This window comes from Neodiprion lecontei, chromosome 2 (assembly GCF_021901455.1).
Source record: "Neodiprion lecontei isolate iyNeoLeco1 chromosome 2, iyNeoLeco1.1, whole genome shotgun sequence".
Classification (NCBI taxonomy): Eukaryota; Metazoa; Arthropoda; class Insecta; order Hymenoptera; family Diprionidae; genus Neodiprion; species Neodiprion lecontei.
Genome location: NC_060261.1, coordinates 34,424,408 through 34,451,385, shown reverse-complemented (window position 1 = coordinate 34,451,385; position 26,978 = coordinate 34,424,408). Strand labels below are relative to the sequence as shown.

Genomic DNA, 26,978 nt, shown 5'->3' with positions numbered 1-26,978 from the left:
GCCGATTATTGTAGATAATCTAGTTTGTCTCGTGGAAAATTATAAACTTTATAGTATGCATCACGAATTAATCGTAAATGGATCATATATATTAATATCGTACATGGATCGCATATACATATATACTTTTTGGGCTCTGGATCGTTATTACATCTGACCTAAATATGAGTTCATTCTTCTCTCGGGTACCTATACTTTAATTAAATCACTGTTTTGCTACGAACTTTGGAAGAAATTTATTCTGATTATTAATTTCTTGTATCGCCGAGAATTCGGTAAGTACACATAGGCTGAGTACTGGCTTGGGCTCAGCATTGCGAAGACTGTGTTACTTGGAAGGTGACTGCAGCTAGCATCATGTCGAAATCGGTAACGATTTTCGCTTGTCACACCAAAGCACATCAGGGCAATATGCATGGAGCTCCCTCGCTCGCACTCTCAGTGAGAAAGAAAAAGACACGGCTATACTGCGAACAGCGCATGCGCGAGCATGTAGCTTTTCCGTTCTGCGGACTTGGCCTTTTTCGTGCAGTATGTATAATGAGCCAACTTTTGAACTCGGCTTCGGCTGAGTTCGGTTTCTCTAGTGTTACTTCGTGGCCGACGCTTACCAACGGTTGTATCTGGCGTCAGCGTACCGCTAATTCTCATTTCCGTTTTCGCGTTCGAAGCATTTACTAGGTGTTCGGTGCACGTGTTTGTTACTGGTCATTGAAAATAAGCGAAGTGATATTTAACTAAAACTCACGGCTGTTTGTATAAGCCACTTCGAAAAATAGTTCAATACAAAGAAATACGCATTATTGAATCACGCAGAAAATGGAGAACGGTAACGACGTGGCGAAGGCCCAAGAGCAGACCAACGCTACCGTAAGTGAGGTTAAAGATAACCCGGCTAAGGATACTCCGACCGGCGAGCAGAAAACTGGCGATGAACCCAACCCAGAACTTTTGGCTAAAGTCCGAAACCAGATTGAGGTAAGGCCATAACTTTTATTCTCGCAACAGTAAAACGTCGAATTTGTCCTTTACGAAGCCACATTAACCGCCCTCGGCTTCAGTCTCACCTAACCATCCCTATCCTTCACTAACCAAATCTCATTTGAATTGTCATCGTTACAAGTGCTGATGGATGAAGGCTTGTCTTAGAGTATGAATTTTTGTAATTGAATTATGCACCATCCTTGAATGTGAATAATTTACAGTTCTACTTCGGCGACGTGAACATGCAGCGGGACAAATTCTTGATAGAACAGTCCAAACTAGATGAGGGTTGGATTCCAATGTCAGTTCTGCTAAAGTTCAAGATGCTAGCATCGATGACCACTGATCTTGAAACTATTATCAAGGCGTTAGCTAGCAGTGAACTAATGGAAGTTTCCGAAGATAAGAAGAAGCTTCGACGCTCTCCTACTCATCCTCTACCAGTTTTTGATGAAGCCTACCGAAAAGCTCAAGAGGAGCGAACTGTGTATGTCAAAGGCTTTCCTCTGAACAACACAAATATTGAGAAACTCAAAGTATTTTTCCAGCCTTATGGACCTGTGGAAAACATTGTGGTAAGGACCGAAGTAACGAAATATTGCCTGTTCTATTGCAAGTCAATGAAATATCTGAAACTATTGATAAACGCAGATTAGTTGCAGTCAAAATTTATAATCCACACTCAATATTTCATGTATTAGACATACACTAGGAATTTTACATAGAATAATCAATAGCTAATATGATTAATGTAATACCAGTGTTGGTCTCAGACATCATTTTCTTACGATTCCAATTATTTTTATTAACGTGTGTTGAGCATTGCGTTACATGACCGATCTAATAGTAAATATATGAGAATTAAGATAATGTTTTATCAAAATTTGCTGTCAAATGATGATGATATTGTGACAGAATTTGCCATGAATGGGCCAGGGTTAAATAAATATACAGATTTTTCATCCATTTATCTCGCTGGAAGATGGGCTCTGGGGTTACAGTCTCCAAGTTATTAAATTGTTAAGTCTTGCAATAACGTATTGGTCTTAGCTGACCAGAGCGTACTTCCTAACATCTAAATGCTAGCAATACTACAAAGTTTAATCGAATGTTTTGCAAAAATATGGAATGGATTCTCATAAATACCCTTAAATAGGTTACGATGCATTGTACTCCAACCACCTAAAGAATCCATTACATAGACCAGGGCATGACGCCTTAAATCCAAGTGCTATCAAGTAAGAGTAATCAATGTTGTTGATGTCTCTTTTGCATTCGTGAGGTTTGGATTTGTCTAGGAAGGATCCCACAATTCGATTCTGTAATGCAAAATTTTCGGTTCCAATTATCAGTAGAATGAAGAAACCCCTTTTAATTCTGTTCACCGAAATTTTGACAATATTGAATAATGCTAGAATTAATCAGTTAACACACTATACAGTTGTAATTTTGCGATAGAAATTGATTATGCAAAGTTTAGAGTTGCTGTGAGCAGCAGATCAAGAGCGACATTCGAAAAATTCCTCAATTGTTGGCTTTCCGATGCTCTTGACGTCTTTTTTAGCTTCCTTGGGGTCCAATTAATCCAATCAGTTTGTATCGATTCGATCGTAGAAAACAGCATTTTTTGCTCTAGAAATCGGTTAAAAGCAAGGATATTAATCTATTCTGAAATTTAAACTTGCCGAACACTAGAATCTTTGATTTCTCATCTGCTTGTTTTGTCATACTGTTATTATTATAGATGCGCAAGTACCAAGACAAGGAGAAAAAACTACAGTTCAAAGGTTCTATTTTTGTTCAATTCAAAACACTCGAACTTGCGACGAGTTTTATGGAGAAGGAGTCCCTCAAATACGAAGATACTGAACTGATAAGAAAATGGTCGTAAGTATTTTTTGTTTCTTTCTCTTTTTCCTCAATTTTATATGATTGGATGCCTTACTACTGATTGTAAAATGTAATCGTGTTTAGTCGTAAGGACATGGAAATCATTTTTCCTCCGTTCATGAGCCATATCGCCTGATCTATCTTATTGTAGGGATGTAGTATTTGTGGATAATGTTACTTCTTTTTTTTATATAGATCAGACTACTATATAGAGAAAACTAAAGAAAAGGAAGAAAGAAGACTGAAAAAGGCAGAGAAGACTGGCAAAAAAGGAGACAAAGTTTGTATTTTTCTTCAATCAATTAATCTATCTAATCTCCTTGAATAATTGAAATTATGATTCCATGAATGATATTCTACATTTCATACTGTAATTATGTCTTAGGAAGCTGATGAGGCCGAAGGGGAAGAAGACACAGAGGATGGAGAGAAAGAAAAAGGTGAGAAAGGATTGCCCAAGGGGTCTGTGATCCATTTGTCTGGCCTTTCTGAAGAAACCACTCGAGAAGATATCAAGGAACGTCTAGGAGCCCTAGAAGGGAGAGTTGCATTCATAGATTTCAAAAAAGGTGACGTGGAGGGCTGGGCTCGACTTCAGGGTGATGAAGCAGCACTCCCAGTTTTCGAAAAGATGGAAAATGGGAAGGTGAGCGGTATATCTTTTTTGAACGCTCAAAAATGCAGATGAGTTTCAGCTCGACAATCCGTGGTATACACTGCGCTACTTTCAGCACAGCAGATACCGTAACTATATGAAATATAAATGTCACACAAATAGCGTTTATCAGTTGTTCTGACGTATCCGAAGTTTATAATTCGAAATATATTAACTGGAATATTGCTCTGTACTTTATAGCTTCTAATCAGTGGCAAAGAAGTAACTTGCAGGATTTTGGAAGGCGAAGAAGAGGACAAATACTTAGCAAAAGCCAAAGAGGAGATGGCAAATCTCCGACAGAAATATGACCACAAAGGAAAACGTGGCGGCCGAAGAGGCGGTGAGCACATTATCATTCTTCGTTTTCTAGAAAATTTAGAGCCTTGGATGTTTATACACAACGTGAATCAATCATGTATTTCGCCAATAAATTTAAGTTACTAACCTATTTCAATTGAGAAAAATCAAGTCACCCTTCAGGCAGTATAATTGATTACGTACTATCGAAATTCAAGTAGTTTAAATGATGACTAGCCATGCTAATACTGAGAGATCTTCAGGATCTCGCTGAGTTGAAATTTTCTAAACGCACTGATGGAAACTACTATTTGAAGTGAGGCTCTTTACCTTACTCGATTACTGGGATACAACTCAATAATGCGTTACGTATTTTTCATTTTCAGGCCGAGGCGGATACAGAGGTGGACGCAAAAGGAGAAACAGCCCAAATCGAGATAAGCAACAGCCTCCGGCAAAGAAGGTCGCAGCGGCCGAGTAACTGACTCTCATACAACAGGCAAGTTAACACCGTCGTTAGAGAGGAGTCGTGAATCATATAAATATCTATATATAATATATTATATATAAATATAAAATATACTACATTACAACAATGTAATAACTTCATTGGCGATGTATAGTATTTTTTCAAATCTCGAGACACCTTCAAATAATTTGAAGACAAAAATATTATTGAAGACTGCATTCATTTGAGTTTATTGTGGCGAATATGACCGCCGCGTTTGCCATTCTGCTTCCTTCCTTTGTTTATTATGTATCGTTCATAATATATTAGGATAATGTATTAATTTAACAGAATGTAATTAAAAGTTGGCTTATATTTCTTATACATGACCTGCACAGTTACTTATTGTTGACCTACTTCTCTTGCAACGAAATCCCGGTGAGGTTTGATCTGGTTTTAACCAGGTATGTACATGTGCCCGGTTTTCGGCATGAAGGTTTAGTATTTTGACTCCCCTCCGCGATCATCATTCCAGAAAGCACACGCACGCGCACCCCCCCTCCCCCCCTCCTGTGGTATGGCGGAAATTAGAGATTAAAATAAATTATTTCAAATTCTCCGCTGTCAGTTTACATTCAAAAGACTTTGTATTTGCTTGTATGTACAGGATTTGATAATTAGCCTACCTAATTATACGTAGGACTTATTCGATTGACGTATTATTTACATGATCGCGTTAGTATATTCGTCGTATATAATTATAATCTATATTCATATGTATAGGAACACGCTTGGTGCAACTACCCGGCGAAAAAAGCAGTTACTTAAGAAATAGGGGGAAAACAACGTGTAATATTCGGAACTTCAATACCAAATTATAAACGCATAGGTGCATATGCAAGTTCGTATTTATCGCGTCATTAAAATTTACGTCGGAGACTAAATGATATCAACAAAATGTCGCAGGTACAAAAACGGCCTATACAACCAGCCAAATTGCGACTTTTGAATAGCTCGACATCAATGTTCAGAAACATCTCTCATAAGTGGAAGAAAGACAGCGATTTTAGCTTCGTACAATTCACCCTACTACAGAATTATTTAACTGCATTTACTCACAAAATAATATTAAAATTAACAATCACAATTACAATTTCCCACCTATGCCTTTATAATCAGTGATATATTTATTAGTATGTTGTATACATATACTATAGGCTGTCGGCAGTTTCTTTAATTTCTGTAACCTACCAATTTGGTTTTCGGATATTTCAGTTAAGAAAAACAGTATTTAAATTCTGTAGATAATAGACATTGCGACACCCTGTATATGTGTGCGATCTCTTATAATATAAATTTCTTAACTCTGTTATCTTTTGGACAGCATGTATAAAATCCGCAGTAATATCAACGAGCTATGAGCCTGGAATTTACCAAAAATAATTCCAGTGTTTCATTTTTCACGTGCAACGAATTTCTGCGCATATGAGATGATGAACAAAAAATGCAATATTCCAAGGAAACTAGCACAAAGTGCCATAAGTGTATCAAAACAATACTCATGATGTTCATTTATAAATATTATTGACCAAAAGAAATCGAAAACTATCAGATTTAACACATGTTCTATGTTCTTTAATAAACGTCTGTAAACGACTCAACGTTGACGAGTTGAACAGCGCTGAAAATTGTCCAAAATCACTCGTATAGAAAACAAGTATCATTTATGACGGCGAATGAATTCCCTAGCAAATTTTTACATTCGTAAACGCAACGTATCATACTTGAATACAGACTATACAAACTAATAAAATAAATAAGAATTCAATATTTCCAGCGCACTTTATAAAATACGCACACAATGAATGCAACCATAATAATCATTCTCTCCATTATTTTCATACAGTCTAACAACGTTCTTAAAACCTCCCACGTACTTTCAATATAAGAACAGTGCTCACATGACCCAATCACAAATGGAAAAAATTACTACCCAATGGCCGAACTAACTAATACTAATTGCAGACAAAGGAGCATTATCAAACATAAAAATTTATATAGGAACGTTGTAAGGGTTGCTACATAAATGAGAATTCAAATCTGTTCGCTTTCTCGACTATCAGGTCATTTTTTGTTTATCTAAATCTGACGATTAGTAGAGAATTTAGCCCTAATAAGTCCTAGAAGATCTCAAAAAATGTGGTTAGCTTTGAAAAGTTGTCAGTGAGAGAACGTTAGCGGAATGGTTTTCAATAATGAATATTTTTCCAAAAATGGGCCAAACAGCAAGAATTTTTCAACTTGTAATCGAAATCATTTCATTAAGTTCAATGGAAGGCCTGCTTTTTCCGAAGATCACAATTTCTCGAAAAAAAAAACCAGATCATATTAAACAAATCAAATTGAAACGAAACAAACAAACCTAAATCGAAAACTAGATATATATACACACACAACATACGCGCGCGCGTAGGAGTAAATATATATATATATATACACACGTGTATTTGTTTTGTTTCAAATTTACCCACAAATCTAAAGAAAAATACATTTGTCCGAAAGATCGCACAGTGGAATATTCTTGCAGTATAATCAGTCTTGAGAGTAATTCGTTGCCGCTTGCGGTACGAGCTGATCGTAGGGTGATCGTGCTGCCGGTTGAGGATAATTCAGAGGTCTTGATAGCCATGGATGTCGGACAACATCTTCTCCGTGCGGACGTTCTGCAGGTTCCTTCCTCAGCAGAGCCTTGACCAGGCACCGAGCCCTCGGACTGAGTCCTTCAGGAACGATGAATTGTCCACGTGATATTTTAGCGAATAAAGAAGCGTGCTCGGCGTCGTTAAAGGGATACCGACCGACGAGCATTGTGTAGAGAAGAACCCCAAGCGACCAAATGTCAGCTGCTTTTCCGGAGTACGCACGTCCGGAGCGTAAAACTTCCGGTGCAACGTACGCCGGACATCCTCTCCGGTCAGCAAGTTTATCATTGTCGTCTTCGACGATCACAGCATCCTCCAAACTTTCCAAACGTAATTTCGTCCTGCAAGCAAAAAATTAACATGATTTTCAGTAACTTGTTCATCACCTGCTTTCTAAGATTCCTTATGCAACTTTAAAGCATTTAAAGTACAGCTTACTAAATACTTCATCAATTTTAAATAGGTACATCCTTTCGGGTTTTATAGTTATCGTCGCGAGTCACCGTCGCTCCAATCAACAAAATTATAGATAATTTTTTTCTCTGTTTCGATTTGTATTATTTCGGAGACAACTTCTCGTACTATTCCCAACAACGCATTTACTATATGAGGAAGTGGAAACGACGAAAATAGTTAATTTTCCCAATTGTAGAAAAACATTCATCAATGATGAAATGTGTAACAGGATTTAGTATGGTTGCAGATAATTTTCACACCACTATCCAGTTGACAACAACATACATTAACAAAATATTGTGAAATAATTTCTCAGTTCAGTTTATGTTAAAAGTAGTTTCATAGCATCACGTAATTTCGTTACAATAATTATATTGAATGATTTTCTAACAAAAAAACCGTAATATGTTTCCTTCATAAATTCAAGATTTCAATCATTTTACAACCAAATATTAACGTCCTTATGTATTTCACTGTATATTCCGTTGTTGGTATTGTTTTTTTTTTCAGAAAATTATTAGATCACAGTGAAAGGACAAAAAAATATAAAATATTAAATGTTCTAAATATATTTCATCCTTGAGATATCGATCGCAAATTACAAAGGAATCGAATAACTAAATCTTTAAAACGCTTACTTATTGTAAAAAGCATTCATACGTTTCTTTAATACTCGTTTGCTTAAAAACAGTAAAAATTTTATTCTGCGTGAAAAGATAAAAAATAATATCCCGTATACGTATAGTATATAGGTACCTATATTACGATATATAATTCTGTTTTCGAAGTGGCACAAACGGTATTCGTAGCGGTCGTTTCACTTCAAGTGCTGCCGTTGGTGCTGCTACTGCTGCTGCTCGAGTTTTGGACATGCGTGATATGGTATGAAACAGTTTAAAGTAGATACAATTTGAATATTAAATATAAGAAATGAAATTTTGTGCCGGTCACCGTCTCTGAATGATAACGTATGAAATTTTAATTGAAACGTTATTTCCTGCGTGACGTGATGGAAATAAAAAAAAAATTTCCTCGGTCCTCGAAACTTTTTCGTTCGTTACCAGACGTCGAATTAGTATAAAACTGATTTTTCCTTCTGTTGGTCGTCGATCGAAAAACAGTGTTAAAAAAAAACAGCTGTTAACTTTATAAATCATTCACATATATGGTACATAAATATACGTATGTTGTACACCTTCGCTGGCGTATTTCACCGACGTTGGTTTAAGAAACCCGTTACCAACTTGTGTGTGAGATACATGATTATTTAGCAAGAGCATCAATTGGGACATCGGCATAACATTCTGTTGGTAAATCGCTGCCGCGGTTGAGTACAGTATACGTATAGTATATGAATGAAGCAACTCGCAGCGTGTAACAGATAGAACGAAAGAGAGAAAGAGATGAACGAGAGATTGAAAGAAAGAGAGGGAGAGAGAGAGAAAGAGGAGAAAGAGATCGCAGAGGCGCCGATCAACGACACACAACGCGGAAGTTCGATATAACGCGCGTATCGCAAGCATGCGGATGTATAATAATATGTCTATAGGGCAGGTATTAATAAGTAAACATATTCGACGGAGAATGATGCAGGATTTCAATAAAGTTGAAAAATCAACAATCCGTCGTATCAATGTGTAACATTACGGAATTTTTAATTCAGCCGTAATTTACACTCGAGTTTATATATTAATTATTCAACGTTCTTAAAAACTGTTTGATTGATTCTACCCGTGACTTATTGACCAACAGTAGCGTATACGTATCTAAAACTAGACTTGTTAACAGAGGATTTCATAGAGAATGTATATATAACACATATGTAGGTTACGTATTTTGTTGTCGTAAGAATATCGCTATAGCCGGCTTTACATATTTACATATAGGTACATGCATCGAAATGTTTTCCGTTGCGATACTTTTTCGTTTCACATGGTTGGTGGTATCTTTCACCGCGCGTAAGTCGACGCATAATCTCGACTTTTTAGTCATTTCCGCATATGGAAGTGTGCCCAAGTAATACATAGATATACGTATACGTATACTAATAAAGGACTTGAGAAAAAAATCGAAAAAATTCCGAGAAAGCTATAGAAAGTACGACAGGGTCGTCGGTTCATCAGTCGAACCAGTCAGTTAGTTAGTTAGTTATTTAGTTAGTTAGTCAGTCAGTCAGTCAGTCAATGCCCTCTGCAGTAAGATCGTCAATGTTTCATCACCCGGTTTATAAAGTACCTACACACAGGCAGGTATAACGCAGGCTTGTATCGTTAACGATATTCATATTCGGTATTCATCCCGTCGGGTAAGCGGGAGTTCTCGGATTGTAAATATGCCTACAAGACGGGACAACGATTCGAGAGAAATCTAGATATTTATAAATTCGAATTCCTATTCTTCCAGAAATTTTCTCACGTCAAACAACTATTGCATTCGCATAGCAACCGCGCGATAATGTTCGGAGAAAGGTAAAAAGAAATTAAAGAATCGATAGGAAGCTTAATAGCACGGTGACTTTGGTTTAACCATCCAGGATGATTTATGAAAATCGATTATAGCACACTTGTCATGACTTACATTATTGTAAGACGGACGAAAAATGTTCGTCGATCCGATCCAATAATAGTCGTAAATTTCGAAATAACGAATAAAGAGAATATAACACCGTTATACTGTGGAAATTATTAAACTATCGACACAATGTGATTTCATATTTTTTCGATAATGAATCAATTCGAATTTTATATGCACACCTGGGACTTGCTCAATAAGGAAATTTGGAAAAAATGATTTAAAAAAGTGTCAAGAGTATCGCGTATTGATTTCGGCAAAAGATTAGGATTATTATAAAGAACACAAAATGATCCAATTACAGACTGATTCGCGTGAGATGCGGTAATTGTGAAATTATCAATATTCCCATGACGAATCGTTATTTCAAGTTACTTACATTGTATAAATACGTTACACGTGTGTCGAAATATGCGGACAAGTAATTGAAACGGTGAAAAATGAATCACGCTGTAGATATAATATCCTTGCGAATACCATTATAAAAGCTGCTTTCTTCGCAAACTTTCACCGGCGCGCGGTATATACCGATGCCCCGCGTATACTTATCGTCATCACGTCGTCGTCGTCGTGACTTGGGAGAGAGAGTTCAAGAACCTTAAGATACACATTGCGTTCCTTTTAATTCCGTGCATCCTATACCTATACACGCATACAAAATACCTGCGTATACACATTAATTATATTACACATTATACCTACGTAATATAACGATAAGCTGGTTTGCAACGTGCATGGGACTCGGTTCTCGTGAGTGTATTTGTAATGTGTAATACGCGGAATTGCCGCAAAACTCGGCCGCGCGTTTTGAACCTACATGTTTATAATAGAGATAAGGTACCGGTAGAACGTAGCGAATTTCGGACTACCCGTAACCGGTCACACCTACTTGTAGTAGTACAAAGTGTAACATTAACGTCCGTCGACTGACCGGGATTGCGAAATAGTTGAAATTCGTTCAACGTTACAGTTCTATGCCAGCAACACTATAGTACAATCATCCTACAACTTGTACACGTATACACGGCTGCGCGTTGTACGTTGGCATTTATCACCGTATAACTATTGCTATATATATATATATATACCCAAGATAAGACGATCGGACTCCCGACGAGGTATTTCTTGCTTTCATCTTGCAGTATATTGTATACATATTACACCTTATTACAGGGCGATGTGATATCAAGATCGGGAACGAACGATTTCATATCTTTAAACCGTAGTTACAAATGTTTTCATTACTGTTCATCTGGTTACTCACACACACGGCTATCCTTGTAACAAACTTTCGAGCATGATTAAAGCGACGGATTAGAAACAATCTGGGATCTTTTCATGTTAGACACACGCTCCGAAGGGCGATAACAAAATCGCCATAATCCACGTCCACTCAAATTTTTCAGTCAAATGCAAGCCGAATTGCTCCTTTGACGTTTCAACTAGGTAGGTATATTTTATTTTCCGCGACTACAGCTTCCAGTCTAAATAGATATACATATACGGTACTATACCAGTATAGAAACGAAAAATCATTAGGGTAAATACTTAATTTGTCACGCCGAAGATGCGTGAGCGATAAGTAGTCAAAGTTGTAAATGTAACTTGCGTGTATCGCGTATATCAGGTAGGCATAGGTGTGCAAGTAAAACGTAGAAATCATTATACCTCGTCGTATAATCGGGGTCAAATAAATTATGCCCCCGATCCACCGCCCCGCGGGTATTATAGTGACCAAATTTCTATACCGTGTCCTATTTACCCATTCAACTTGGGTAGAGATAAAAAATTATGTGGGAGAGGATTCGGTGATACGTACTTCGTTCGGTAGATCATCAAATTTACATACGCATACGTACAACAGGAACTGCATGATTAGATTTAGGTGTGTATCAAGCTTATACCGTTTTCCTCAGTGACAATCTTTTAATCATCCAATTCATCGTTACCTGCAGGCGGAAAACATGAATTTCCTGCAACCGCGTTGCGCATGTTATACACGAGAAGAGACAGAATAATTGGAGAGATGTGGCTATCGCAGCGTGCGTGATAGAATGTTTCCCGAATGACCAATACCTCGCGAGGGAGGAACTTTGACCGATATTCAATTACGTGTACGCGGGCGAATGCGTGATTTCGAATAAAAAGCAACCGCAGCAACGAGCAAGAAGCGACAAACACCGTTGTTAAAACGCGTTGCACTGCACGCGAGGATTAAACGCGCGTCCGGCGCTTCAAGAGTTTCCTAATTATGCGAGAGTTTCAAAACTCGCCGACTTACGTCAGTATGATACATAGTCGACGAACCAATATACGAATACGCCTGCATATGCGTACACGGTGTATGGGATGAATGCACAGCGTGTATATGTGTATAAACCACATGTGACACGCGTGTGCTTTTCAATACATATAACTTGCGACATCTCGCGCGACGAGAGATCACGTCGGGCGAGCGAACGAGAGAACAAACGAAAAGAACGTCGCCGCTGCCTAGCGAGAAAAGCGTGCAACGTATATAATATCAGAGAGCGTTAGCGCGTATATTGATAAGCCTATCGCAACGGAAAAATGTACGGCATCGCGTTACGGAATTTTTGAAATTCAAGCCGCAAGATGTCTTTTAAGAAAATTGAATTCGGATTACCTATAAAAATAATATCGTTATAAGGCTATTACAATTAACTAGAGCGAGCATTCGGGAAGGATTATAGTCACTTTGAATCCGTGTATAGCGGAGAGTTTCAATTCTGATTCGAACCCGGACAAAGAACGTGACGAACATGAGATTCGCGTCTCACGGTCAATCACCTGTAAATACTAACGTACAGTTACATATTTGTTTATAAAATACAAAACAAGCATTTCGAGATCGATGCAAATAAAACAAAAGAAATAATAAATAGATCAAGACGAAGGTTGGTTGTGTGTAAGTAATATTGAGAATATACGTACATGGGTGGATATTGGAATAAACGGAAATATGAGGAGAAAAAACACGGTATTTGTAGAAATTTCTTTGAAATCGGGATGAAGAATGCAATGAAATTTTATCGCGAAGCGGTGACAGGTAATTTTGCAATCCGCACAATATGTAATCACGTGAAATCAACAAGTCCAATATAAACTGAACACCAGAAATCGGTTGAAATCATTCCAAGTCGTGAAGTAATTGGTTGCCAAAACCGGCGGCATGCGAGAGAACCGGAACGACTGCGCGAAATGCGAATCGACACAATGAGGAGATGACTTGAATAGGAATACAAAAAAAAAAAAAAAAGAAGAACCTATTACAAAAATAAAAAGGAATCAATTGTTTGAAAATTCGCAAATTAAGAGGTACGCGCAGATCGAACGGTGCAGTGGTTGCAAAATCTGTCCACATTATTACATAAATGTAAAAGGGGGGTAAAGTATATTCGCTTCTTTCGTTGGCGTTCCCTTGCGGTAGAACCAATATCTATATATATATATTACAATCCATCCATTAAACACGCATGCACACAAGTTTGTCGTCGTTTTACAGTGTGAGAACGGAATGCGAGCGAGTCTCTGGTGCAGTGGATGCTGATTTGCCAACACCGGCAACGACGGCAGCAGCAGCAGCAGCAGCAAGAGCTACAGATATAGTAGGTAGAAGGTAGGTAGGTAGGTAGGTAGGTAGGTACAGACTTGAAACGCCTCTGGCGCAAAGCGACGAAATGCACACTGCAGCAGTGCAGACGTGGATATATCGGGGTCCGAACGTTACCGCGAATGGTTGCAGTAGAGCACAATGACATTACGATTCCACCGAAAGACGTACGAATTGACAAAATCGACGAGCTGCATTTTCCTGCCGGATTCCTAACAATCGATCTACCAAATTAGACGCCGCAGAGTGACCTGCCTATCCATACATACGGGTAATAATATCGGTGATGATCACGTTTCACGTGAACGCGTTCGTACCTTGCTTCGTCGGCGAATACGAATTTCCGTAATTTCAGGTCCCGTAAAACGACGCCGTTCTCGTGACAGGTTGAAACGGCCTTGGCAGCCTGTCTGAAGAGACGACGAGCCTCGGGCTCCCGCAGTCGTCTACGGGCTCTTACGTAGGCGTGAAGATCGCCGTGGTGTCCCTCGAGGAGAAGGTACCGTCGTCCACCAGGCGCGTCGACGACTCCAGCAATTCCACTCGCCGCCCCGGTTCCGTCGAGACGAAGATGCGCCTCGAGAAGGGCCTGACCTCCCTTGTCGCCGACAGTCAATGCCTGTAATAAGATAAGAAACCGATTGGTGACGACGCTTTGGAATGGTGATGATGATGATGATGAGGAAATCCAATTTTAACTCTGTACAGAGATGACGCGTGCCATTGCGTTATACTGATATACATATACATATATATATATAAATTCATTTTTTTTGTTGTTTTTTTTTCAAAATTTCACGATCGTACGATGTGTTATAACGATGTCATCGTTAAGTTCGTACGTATTACCTAACACGGTGTATAACAGTAGTGGTCGTTAATCGATTGTATATTGTACGAAAAACTTTTTATTTTCAATATTGCGACAACGTGCGAATCAGCCCCGTCAGCATTTTACGGGTTACAAACTTGGCTACATCCTTTCATCTTTACTTAACAATACATATATCTATCGTTTTACGCTTTACGCACTCTTATCTGTGCGGTGGGAAATTTTCTCATTCATCTTACGTAAGCGATCGTATATTAACCATATTGAGGAAAAAAATAAGACCATTTCTATAGACCATATTTCTAAACTTGTTCGGTTAAATTTTGGTCAATTGTGACCCTTTTGTTTTGACTATATATTGTACAGAGCTTGGGTTCATTTATACATACATAAATAAACGAATAGAACTGGTAACTTGAATTACTGTGCTGTTAAACTTGACTCCATATAAAACGTCTAGTTATAAAATAATTCATGATGTACGATAATGATTGTATTGAACTGAAATATTTTTATCAAAATATATACGCATAGTTATATTTTGATGCTCATCGCTACACTTGTTATTCGTACACGATTCCTCATTTCCTTGTCACGCGATTTTAAAATCCTTAGAGTATTCTTTGGCAGGTATATCAAAAGTGCATGTGCAGCCTTGTGCATTGCGTGTAGTTTTTTTTCTTGTTTTTTATTTTTTCTCCAACGTTCCATCCATACCATTGACTAACGGAATTTTTAATATCCTTAATATCTTCATAATTATTTTTTAATTTTTGTCCTCTACGTAATCAATTCTTATAATGGGAGAGTGATATTGTTATTAGGCCGAGTTCGAGACGAGTTGGGTAGATAGGTGAGTATAGATGTATAACATACATGTATATAATCGAAGCGCGACTCTATACCATATCTTGTTGCAGCTTGGTCAATTCTTGCCCAATTGTTAACGAGCGTGCAGCAACCGTTGCCCGAAGGCGATGTAGAAAGAGGACTTTTATAAGATAATAGCCTATGCCTCACAAACTCTGCTGTGTACCCAGAGAGCTGTACCATACGTAAAATACGCAGCGGTATAAATCCGTACCAACGTGATGCAACGTGTGCCTCGTATATAGTCCGTCACATGTGTACATATGCACATACATCAGGAATGTATGCAGAAACGAAATTGTGGACGTGATGAAAAGAAAGGTTTAAACGGGAAAAAAATTCCTTATTTCCAATTACATATGAAAGAAAAGGTAGATATCGATAAAAGAAAAAAGAAAAAAAAAATAAGAAACAGGAACAGGAACTGGAACAAGAAAAAAAATATTACAACCGTATAATAAATCAGAATACGAACTCGCGTTCGAAGTTCAATTTATAAGCGTATCCGAACAATGAAACTGTAGCTACATTCACGCGGCATGAACGTGTAACGACACTTATGTACGATGTGAGTCAAACACGATTGACGGGAATTCGGGGATCGCAATCAAGGAGATGACGACAGTCGGTAAAATAATGGTCACGTCATCGACCGCGTCATGCACGTTGTAAGAATGCGATGGCGCTTTGTTTACTGCAACCTTAATCATACAAGCACCTAAAACTGCAAGACTGTATGCATACGTACACGTGCATACTCTATGTACCACGTTTTCTATCAAATTTCAATAAACAACTGTGTGTACCTACATTGAGATAAACTATGTCTGGTACATATATATATACATATTGATGACCTCATCTTCTCTTTCGTGCATTGTTTCGCTGATTTCGAATGATAAAAAGAAAAAACAAAAAAGCTACACCTTCAAAATTTTTCTTATATCACATCTGAATCAATGTGTATAACAGAGGCAATTGTACCACACTATGTGTGTGTTACACAATGTGCGCATCAGAAGTCTTTCTTCATGACTGATAGCTGCGCGCGTACAAACATCCGTACACGCTAAAGGAACGTACGAAAATGACATTGAAATCATTTCTAATCACTGCGGTCGTTTGATCGTTATATTTGATAAGAATTGCAGGCTATCAAATCGATAAAAATTCTCAATATCGTTTCAGTTGGCACGTTTCGACGGTGTAAAGACCAATGCAATGAAAATACATGAAACTCCACACAAGCTATTATATCATTAACAGCCATATTACAAAAAGACTACCGTGCCTACAGATTGAAACGAATTATTGCCAATTTTTGTTTCCATCCCTTCATTTACGCGTTCGAGTTTTTGCACCGTGCAAACGAATCTAACAGCTACAGGATTTACGTTTCATGTTTTTTCTCCCAACATATTATTATTGCGTTGTGTTTCAATGAACGGGCACCATCGGGTTTAAAAGGAAGTATATAACTCGCATTGTGCACAGCCCTGAGACACTTAAGGGCGCAAAGAAGGGGTGGGAGAGAGAGACAGACATTCGGGCTATTCGGCCTAGGAGATATTACATTATACATGCATATTATATATACGTGTACACAGAGGAATTTAATTCGCGGAATGTGCCACTCCTGTCGGTTTCAGCAGCGGAGTTTAATAATTGTTAGATCACCTAGTAACATGACGCTATATATGTGCCTATGTACAGGCGATAAATACGTTGTGCAAATTGCGATATATATATATGCCTACATATCTATGCATGTCCTCATGTGTAATATACACATCCAACAGAGGTGATGAAGAAACAAGAGCTGGCGACACACGCGCGTTATAATTGAAAATTTCATAACAACGAGGTGATAAGTTGCAATCGCTTGTCGTATGTGAGTAGGATATGTACACAATACGTTATTTGCATTTTTGACAGTTGGATTTTTTTCCTCTTTATTCTTTGTACCTTATTACCCTAATATTTCATTTTTACATACCTAGTGTGGACTTGTATAAACAAATCTCAAAGGATTCCAAAAATAGGGATCAAACGTATAGGTATACGTATGTGACGTATAACGTATAATATATTGCAATTCGTCCGATCTCTGCGCTGCATCGATACCTACTGCACAATAATTCTCGCAGAACAATACTCGATATAGTGTGTGCACACTTCGCATTACGTATCTTTGCATACGCATCTGCATACCCGTAATAACAATAACAATGATAATGGTAATCTCGAAGAAGCTAGTCAGGCGTCGCGCAATTATCGAGCGATAATGATTTGGCAAGATTCGATTCGATTGATTGTGAGCGAAGAAAATTTCAAGACGGAAGTGATTATCGCTCGCTTAGATCGGGAAAATGGTATCGTACTAGATGAGTCGTTACAAGTTATTGCGGAATACGGCGAAATAGACCTTCTTACGCTACGCATACATGTACACACGTACAGACAAAGTAATTAATGAGTCAAGTTCAACCCCGTTAAGAGGAAGGGAAAACGGTTTTTCCATACCGAGCGGCGTACTATACGCACTACGCGTACACACAAGTACACTAGCCGAGAAAAACGATAAGAAAATTTAGTCATTTGATTACACAACTACGTTAATATTACACGTCATGTGGTGTGGTGAGAATACGTTATATTATTCATGGAACCTTGACACAGAGATTTTAGTACTATTGCGAATAACACACATACACGCGTATTAAACTATGATTATTATCTTTCGTACGCTTGTTAAAAATATTCTTTTCACACGTATCAGTGCAATTAGAAAGACTCTTGTCAACGTGTGATAAAAGTAAGAGACGCCTCATACTTCTCATGTCATTTATGAATGTGTCGAATTTAGACGCCCGATTATAATAAGCTATGTAAACAAGTTACGCGCTTCTTGAAAAACAGATAATATGTTATTCGTCGTGAATGATATTCGGTTCTTGGCTCAGTTCTTGGCTTTGATCAGGTATCTTGTTTTTTAATTTTCGACGCAACAAAAACTGGTATTTTATTTTTCGTGCATCAAATTTCGCATTGAAATAACTACAACAACGCTTCCGTTCCAAGATGGATAAAAAAAAAAAAAAAAAAAATCCGACGTGTTTTTTCTTCACTCTAATTCAACGGCAACCATCAACTTCAGCGAAACAATATTTAACAGTTTCGAGTTTTTTGCATTACGACGGAGTATATTCGCAAAGAATAAATTGCGTGCTGGATAGCAATGTTTTTCACTTTCTTTCTTACTGGAGGTGCAATTTCAAAGGATTGGAGCACCGACCTCATCTCGACGCGCGTTAAACTCTCGTGAAATTTCGTCCAACTTCCTTTTCACATCACATTCGGTTTACGGTGCCGCGCAATAATGAGTAATCGAAATTCAACCGGCAAACACAAGCACGTCCTGCAAACAGCAACACGGAGGATTACGATAAAATCCTCTTGTCATCGCGTTGCAATCTGTTTTTTTCTCTCCTTCTTTCCATTTTGTAAGTCGTTATTAATTTTTTACATCGTAATATTCATCCGTAAGAATGCTATTCAATTCACGTTGCTTTGATTCGATTTTACCGAAGCGATGAAACACGGAGAACAAAGAAAAAAAGCAAAAAACAAAAAAAGCAAAAAAAAAAAAAACCTTGACGACAACGATTGCAAATGTTGAATGAATGAAGAACCTTGTACGAAAAACCCGGGAGCAAAAGACGCCGCCGGTTGTTAATAACAGGTGTATAGGTATAGGTATATTAGGTGTACAAAGATACAAGGATCTGGCTAGTTGAGATCTCATACTGACCTTGGCAACGAGTTGCTGACCAGTTTTCACGTCGATGCATCGATACAGCGCGCTGCCCTCGGCGGGTCCGACGAGCAAGAACCTTTCCCCCAACAGAGTTGGTCCATGATTTGGCGTCGGGACGGATTCGCAGCTCGGAAATATCGCCGTCGAAACATTACTGTTCGTCGTCTCTTCGTTCGTCGTTTTTTGCTGTTGCTGTTGCTGTTGTTCCTCTTGCTGTTGCTGCTGCTGCTGTTGTTGCTGCTGCTGTTGTTGTTGCTGTCGTTGCTGCTGCTGCTGCTGCTGCTGCTGTAGCAGCAGTTGCTGTTGCTGCAGATACTGGTGTTGCCGTTGCTGCTGAACGCCAACATCGTGTTGACTACCGTTCGAATTGACGAGAAATTTTCCATTATTCGTTCGCGTCACTTGTAAATGCAACGGATGCTGCCTAGCAACTCTCATATTCGTACTACGATACCGCACGCACCACTATTCCCCACCGATCCTTTGACTATTTATATTGTTTTTCCAATGATTCTGATTGTTATTATTATACTTATTGTTATTACAAAACACTACCTGACTATTATATTTCACGTTTCAAGTTATTTTTATCAAATATTGTCGAAACTATTACCATTAAAGTTTTCGTTTTATACCGATTGATTGTTGTCACGCTTTATCTTCACCCGGCACAATTTTATATTGTAAAAAAAACTTCATGTGGTCACTTCATCAACGTTTTTTACGTAGTAAGAAAAAGTTGTTTTTTCTTTTCGTTTCACTAATATTATCTTCCGTTTTCTGCCCCACTCAAAATCGTGTTTAATCTTCGTCGAACTGCATATATACACCAATGCGTATGATTAGTTTTCTTTCCTGTTAACTATTTTCAAATTACAATACTAATATACAACTACACGTATGTATCGACAATAATATCACGTTTTATTCTATTTGCATAGTTGATCCGCAACTTGCTAATAGGTTTATATCATTCTTTTATATCCACTTGTTCTTCCTAATCACATTTGCATCATATTAGTCCTTGGTCACAGAGAGAGATCGGCTGCAAGTGTCCGCTTAACACAGTCGGTGATCGCAGATACTCTCGTTTCGCGTGATCTCTTCCAGGTTTCGATTCTCAACTGTAACAAAAAAAGGGAAAAATAAAAAAATTAACGACCGTATTAAAAATCCATGCATCGTAATATTCAAGTATTTTATAAACTCGACGAGTGTGCTTTCTGTTAATGAATGAAAAGTGAAAATTCAATTTTCGTCGTACGATACCAGCCGATTTTAGATTGAGAGAAATTTTGAGGGGCGATGATTAAAAAAAAAAAAGAAAATAAAAGCCGACGAGTTACAAAGCAAATCTTTGAATTTGGCAACACTTATTTCGCATCTGTCGCTGCTTTTATTTTTTTGTGTGTACATGATACGTTAATACGCGCGCAACATTTGCGATATCCGCATACGTTCATACATACGTTCACGCATACTCACACATACGATACGTTTGCGCAAATCGGATTGCAACTTCGGTCGGGTTCGCAGAGTTGCGGAGGAGTTAGGTATGCACGCGTGTAGCGTGGCCAAAGGAGGGGGCATCCACACACACACACAGACACAGTCTAGCCTCCAGGGGCGTTGGTAACAGGTCCGGGTGCCCGGTGGCATGCGAGTGATCTGAGCATAGGCGACACACGCGCGCAAGCACGCGTATTTAAAGAATGAACTTATACGAGGATAGGTGTAGGTGGGAGGAGCCACGGAAAATTGACTGACGCAAGTTTGTGTTCTGGCGCTGTTCCGATCGTCCAACAGACGGCGACGTGGATTTGACGGTATGAGAACGGAGGATTGGGGGGATCGGGGTTTAAAAGAATAAAAAAAGATAAAGAGAATAAACCTTGACGAAACAACGCGACGAAATTGCAAGAGTCGCGTGTAGGTGGACGGTCGTGAAACGCGGAGCATCGGTTGACGAGAGAGGAACTACACCCAGATATCCTTCGATAAGGTCAAAATGGCGGAGATAAGCCAATAGCGGATCAAAATTGCGAACGATTGTTACTACTGGCTCGAAAAAGATTCGAATCACGGCTGTGGAGAGTAAATGAAAAAATAAAAAAACAAAAAGCTAATCCCCAAAATGTTACTTTTCATTTTGTTCGGTTAGCGGTGGCCGGCGGCTGCTGCACCGGGTAACCGAATGGGAACCTCTATCGATCCGCAACCACTCGCACTCACGCATACACACGCGCACACACACACATGCACGAGTCTCTCTTCGTAGCGCTTACGTGTCAAATACGGTCGAACCGCGACTGGTATAGCAATTACGAATACCCGAGGCCACCCACGATATTATTCGATTCAATTTAAATTCACTACCTCTTGCCCAACGGAAATATTGCCGATCTAAGTTTGAGTAATCAGCAGGATGACGACGGTTAGAATTTGAGTAAGAGAGAAGACGAGGAAAGAAGTTGAACCGGAGCGAGAAGAAGAACGTGACGATGACGATGATATCGTCGTGATAACAATAATACACGTCGAATAAGTCTCCTAATAACACTTTGTTCCTTTGTCATGTCTCGTTAGTTTATCAATATTCTTACTCTGTGTTCGCTTTATAGTCCTTTTTACTAGGCGCCGATTAGGCTGGCTGTGTGGTAAAATGATTACTGTGTATAATGTATGCATAGAAGGACGCACACCTTGATTCGTACCTTGTAATTTGTTATCTTTAACCGTTATATCGTAATAATCGCCGTTAGTTCCTGAACGGGGGTACCACGTCCGAAATTGGTATGTTTTTCACCGTCACACAACAATAAATTAAACAGTAAGTAACAAATCTCCGGACAAACCGGTCGAACTTGTTACCAAAGACGCACGGGTGATGGATGTTTATTCTTGATTTTCCTTAGTTTCTTTATTTCCTCGTCGTGTCGTTTGTGTGTTTATTTGTCTTATTTATACTCTCGCACGATCGATCGTTTCCTTGGTAATCTGATTATTTCGTATTTAGAAAAAAAGGAATAATCAAGCTGTCGTTGTTATGCGATGACTATAATCCCGTGCCTGTTATTATGGACGGACCAACTTGTGGACCGGCCTCCGCTCAGAAACCACAGCAGCAATGGGTTGAAGAAATTCTGTTCAGGCACGCCATTTTGGTGCTTGTAACTCTACGACGTCGAAGCGTAGACTGAAAACGTCGGTGAATTAACCCGAGGGACTCGACGCCCCGCTCCGCCGCCCCCCCACCGCGCTCAAACATCGCCCTGAAGTATGTACGGGCTGCGCACTGGTCCTACGCGCAGGTGATTCAGCGCGCCTGCGCGCCACGACGAAACGCTTTATACGTGCCGGAACAGCCGTGTCGCCCCGTTTTAACCAAGGCGGGAAGTTAAAATACGACCGAGGCTTCGACGCCGCGCAGCGCAGCGCACCGGCATCGCCTACCTGCGGCAGCCTGCCGTTCATGGCCAACCGACACTATTTTTGCAACGATCTTCGCAATATTCTCCGTTCCCTCCACCGCCGTTCCAGCGCCGCCGTCGATCTTCGTGCATGTGTGTTGTTGCCTACACGGTGGCCGAGAAGAGCGAGACGAGATAAAAGGAATGAAAACAAGCGAGGAATTCCTTCGTTCACGCTCGATTCTCTGTCTCGACTTTTTAACCTAATGCCGTTTGTGTGTTTATATTCCTACGCTTCCAACTTTTCGCGCTACGCTCGTTTTATAATAATGCGGGACTATGACCTTAACCACTTTTTAACTTCATGGACGTCGATTTTTATGAAACTCAAGTACACCGTTTCGTGCTGCACGCTTGTCGAATCTTTGTAGACACTGTTACGAACGAGCGGTTATAAATAATCGAGCACGTTTTCGCATCGAATGTATATAATTCTTGATTTGTACGCGAAAAGATGTTTTTTCTTTTTTGTTTTCATCGTTTCCGTTTCGTGGTTTTATTTCGAACTAGAAATCAAATTTTTATTCGCAGGAAACGGAGGGAAAGAAAAACACCACCGAAACATAACAGCTTGGTTTAATAATAATCGAGACAACAATGACGTGTTCTTGAGTTTTATGAAGATCGATGACCGTGAGGTTATATAAAATAATAGCGGAGTGATTGACGCGAAGAGCTTATCGTGTACATACGTATATTGTATGTATAAAACGTAAAATATCTAATTTAGATTTTAGATTCACAAACTTCGTACCTGCACTGACGTACTTTTTATCAATCTTATCCTCGTCCTTCTCCAGAGACAGCAGAGAGTCGATTGAGGGACAAAAACATCAAAGACGCTAATATATAATAGATCGTATGACAATGCATTGCGCCTTATTTCGTACTAATCTATGACTCATCGCAAACTAAATTGGAAACATTGTCCCGTCCTACGGGTAGGAAAAAAGCATTCGCGCATAGATTTCATTGCCTGCCCGTGATAATACAGACAGTTGTATTTATATAAACGATGACAGGTGTCTCTTTCTGTCGAGATGCGTAGAGGTGCCCCAGGCACACACATGATGCAGCATACCTTTAAAAGCGAGTTTGCAGCATCGACGAGCTCCGACGCGCTGACTAATAATCTTACCTTCGCTTGCACGCAGTAATTAGCGAATGGTGCAATCCTCCTGCAATTCTAATTAGCACCTTGATCTTAAGGAAATGAGGCCGCTGTTAGAACTCTCGAGTTATGTCGTATTACATGTATACGAGTGTATGTATGTGTACACATAGCGGCGTAACGCCACCTATCTGTGCAGAGCAACATAAAACCGTAAAAGAGGGACACTGTCGTTGATATTGTAGTCGTAGTTGACACACTCCGTGTCGTACTTGTACTTACATGTATTAATATTTTATAATGGACACGTATAGCATGAGCCGCAATTCGAGGTCGTATTATTACGCATATCGTGAGCGTATAAAGCATTGTTAGATTCTTTTTGGAATTGCAAGCTTCAAATCAGACTGTTGCGGAGTCGAGGGGAACGACAAAAAATATTCACAACAAAGTTCTATTCTCGCATCAATACAGTGTATGAAAAATGTATTTCCGAACCCGTGAAATTTATCCTCAAAGAAAACTTTTCCTCCTCTATCCCGGCGTAATACGAGGTTTATACGAGGAAATAATGAATACATATTATACATGCTGTATAATAGTTTCCTGCAGGAAACTCGAGCAAAGGTAAAAGAACTGGATCTCTCGATTACGAAAAATAAGATAAGATAAAAAAAAAGAAGCTGTTACCGTTCCCCAAAACAAGTCGGGTGTATACACTGCGCGTGTAAACTCCACGCTTATACGCACACACATTTATACACAACGCGCGTTTTTATCAGCAGGTACGTACGTACGTTGGGATTAATACAAGGAGATAAAGTTTGCTTTCGATGCACCGGAAACCGGAAGTTTGTTACCCTTTAGCGATTAGTCCGAAGCAGCGATTGAGCTATTGTAACAGGAATCGGTATAACAGCGTAACGAGCAGCACACTCGAGATATACATCGAGACATCGTATTGCGTGTTAATGCGAAAAAAATTTCGAGTACTTGGGTACGAATGTAGGTGTGCTTAATTACACATATGTGGACACCTATGGCTTGATAAATGTGAAAAGACGCGTAAGTAGCTGACGCGCCTCTGTAGACCGAAATAGAAAATTGCGACAGTCCGCGTCGACGAGAATCGTCTCGATGAGTGCGATACCCGAGAAGTTAAGGTACGCATTCGGTTAGAGCATGTGTTGGGCGAATACGGAGTGTGCGTACGCAGGCTAGGCAGTGGCAATTTCGGTTCCGGAATAACCGAAAAAGCAACCATAACCAACCGATGCCAAAGATTTTACGCCACCGGATGTGACTAATTGCCCTTTTCGAAACCTCGTCCCAAATAGCGTTATGCAATTTTTTTTAAACATTTCTCTACACAATCTTTTCACGTATTCGTTTTTTCTAATTTTCATTTCTGGTAAGTATCTACAGCGGGACATTGACCACCAAGGATTACGCCGAGCTTGAAAAAACTCCAGAATTAGTTAGTAATAAATGAAAAAGAAAACTTTCTATCATTCGCGCAGACAATTGCTAGAGGATCTTCGTCTGTAACGGTTGAACTGAAATTTTTCGTAAACGAAGACTGAGAGTACGACCGTCTTTTAGATAATTCGATAATTGCACAAAAATAACGAAGAACTATCAGCCTGCGTGACATTCGAAAGACAAAACTTGGAACATTAAACAACAGATGGGCGAAGAGTTTACGACGTCATGACGGATATAGAGGTACGTTACTAGGTGGAGGTGGATCACATGTAGGAACATGTGTATAAAACGGACATGTTAATAATAAATGTGGATAATCGCGGTCAAATCGAGAGCAGATACGAAGCGGTAAATATTGATCTCGTGTTCGGTACGAAATTCAAATATAACTATTCTATATTCGTATTACAAAAGTGTGAAAAAATGTTATTTACAAGTTTTGTAAGTAAAACGGCGGAGTGACAGAGGTCTGCAAGATGGTTGTATACACGTACCTCTTACACGCATGTATACGGACAGGATATGCACAGTCGGTTGAAGTCTGACGTGTCGTCTAGCGTTTTCCGAGCTTGAATGACCTCGAACGAGGTTAGCGCGGATACGATTGTTGCGAAAGAAGCTTGTGGCCTGAGCAATGTACGCATGCTGTGCACGCACACACTGCGTTATACGACCGGCAAGACGGACGTCGTCGAGAGCCGAACGGCGAACCGTCGGCAACCTTCGCAAACCTGCAGTATGGAAGGTCCCTAGCAGTTGAAATTTGTTCCCATTCATCGCCCGGTGTTTTATTTATGATCAGTTGAGCGTTTTTGTGACCAAACTTTTCAAATTTTAAGGTAAACAATTCAATAATGGCCACGGAACTTTCCGAGGTCGCCTAATACCGTTAAAGGTATACCGTACACCACGAATTGCCCGGTCAATTCGTTAACATACATTGAACGCACGGACTGCAAAGCTCTTCGGTTTATCGTTCTTCACGGTGTTCAGAAATTTCGCAAGGACATCAAGGGTGCGACGTTAGAGCGATTGCACCGTCGCTCTACTCGTTTCCAAAATCATCGAGCGTTACTCGACGGTGAGTACAAATGCAACAATGCAGCCCGAGAAACTGGCTTCTCCTGCGGCTCCGTATTCCGGCGTCGTTCGACACCTGGTGGGCCACAGCTGCAGGCCCTGCAGATTGATACCTGGCTGATAGCTTGAGGCTAAAACCATGCCTTGGCGCCGATCAATGACTCGGGCGAGAAGCGTCTCACGATAAAGCGATGCTTTCGACATTTACAACATTTGTCAACAATCGCGTGCAGTCGGTTAAATACTCGTATCTGTGAAAAGTGACAGACAAACAAGTTGTATTAGGCAAACCTTTTCGAATTTCGAATTTTCGTTTCGTTCCGCGAATCCCTAAAGTCCTAACGATACATCGTCATGCTACTTGTGGTAGGCGACATCTGACTTCGGACACATGCAGCTCGATTCTGTCACGTTGGTTTTGCTTTTTTCTACGGACCTGTTTTTTTTTTTTTTTTTGTTTTTTTTTGACTAACTAGGCTGGTGATTCTTACTCACCAGTTTCGGGAAGATCCATTTCCGCTCGTTTCGACTTCCTCTCGGTCCTTTTTCACGTATCGGTTGGCTCGGTGGTCGGCATCCTCTTCCTTATCCGCTTCGCCCTGCTGCTGCTGCTGCTGCTGCAGGCCCTTTCATACTTGGATCTTCCCCAGCTGTTGTACAAGGGACAAACACG

General features: G+C 39.6%; 2 protein-coding genes and 1 non-coding gene across 5 annotated transcripts; 2 read left to right on the top strand and 1 right to left on the bottom strand.

Annotated features, from left to right (window-relative positions):
* The first annotated feature begins 552 nt into the window (after positions 1-552).
* On the top strand, positions 553-5,077 carry LOC107219018 (la protein homolog). The gene is made up of 7 exons (XM_015657073.2): positions 553-978; positions 1,206-1,559; positions 2,729-2,871; positions 3,070-3,154; positions 3,260-3,520; positions 3,731-3,872; positions 4,216-5,077. The coding sequence occupies exons 1-7, from the start codon at positions 820-822 to the stop codon at positions 4,308-4,310; spliced, it is 1,239 nt and encodes a 412-aa protein (XP_015512559.1). The 5' UTR covers positions 553-819; the 3' UTR covers positions 4,311-5,077.
* LOC124293185 lies at positions 4,051-4,132 on the top strand. The gene has a single exon (XR_006903132.1). It is a non-coding gene; the product is annotated as a small nucleolar RNA U6-53/MBII-28 (small nucleolar RNA).
* Positions 4,906-26,955, bottom strand: LOC107219036 (tribbles homolog 2). 3 transcript variants are annotated; one of them, XM_046731306.1, is made up of 4 exons: positions 26,801-26,955; positions 19,154-20,283; positions 13,958-14,259; positions 4,906-7,320 (listed from the first exon to the last, which is right to left on the bottom strand). In XM_046731306.1, exons 2-4 carry the CDS (start codon positions 19,595-19,597, stop codon positions 6,870-6,872), a joined length of 1,197 nt encoding a protein of 398 aa, XP_046587262.1. In that variant the 5' UTR covers positions 19,598-20,283; positions 26,801-26,955; the 3' UTR covers positions 4,906-6,869. The 3 variants fall into 3 exon arrangements, with proteins under 3 accessions (XP_046587262.1, XP_046587263.1, XP_046587261.1); XM_046731307.1 differs by lacking the exon at positions 26,801-26,955 and adding an exon at positions 23,384-23,407; XM_046731305.1 differs by lacking the exon at positions 26,801-26,955 and adding an exon at positions 21,874-22,364.
* Between the last annotated feature and the right edge of the window lie 23 nt (positions 26,956-26,978).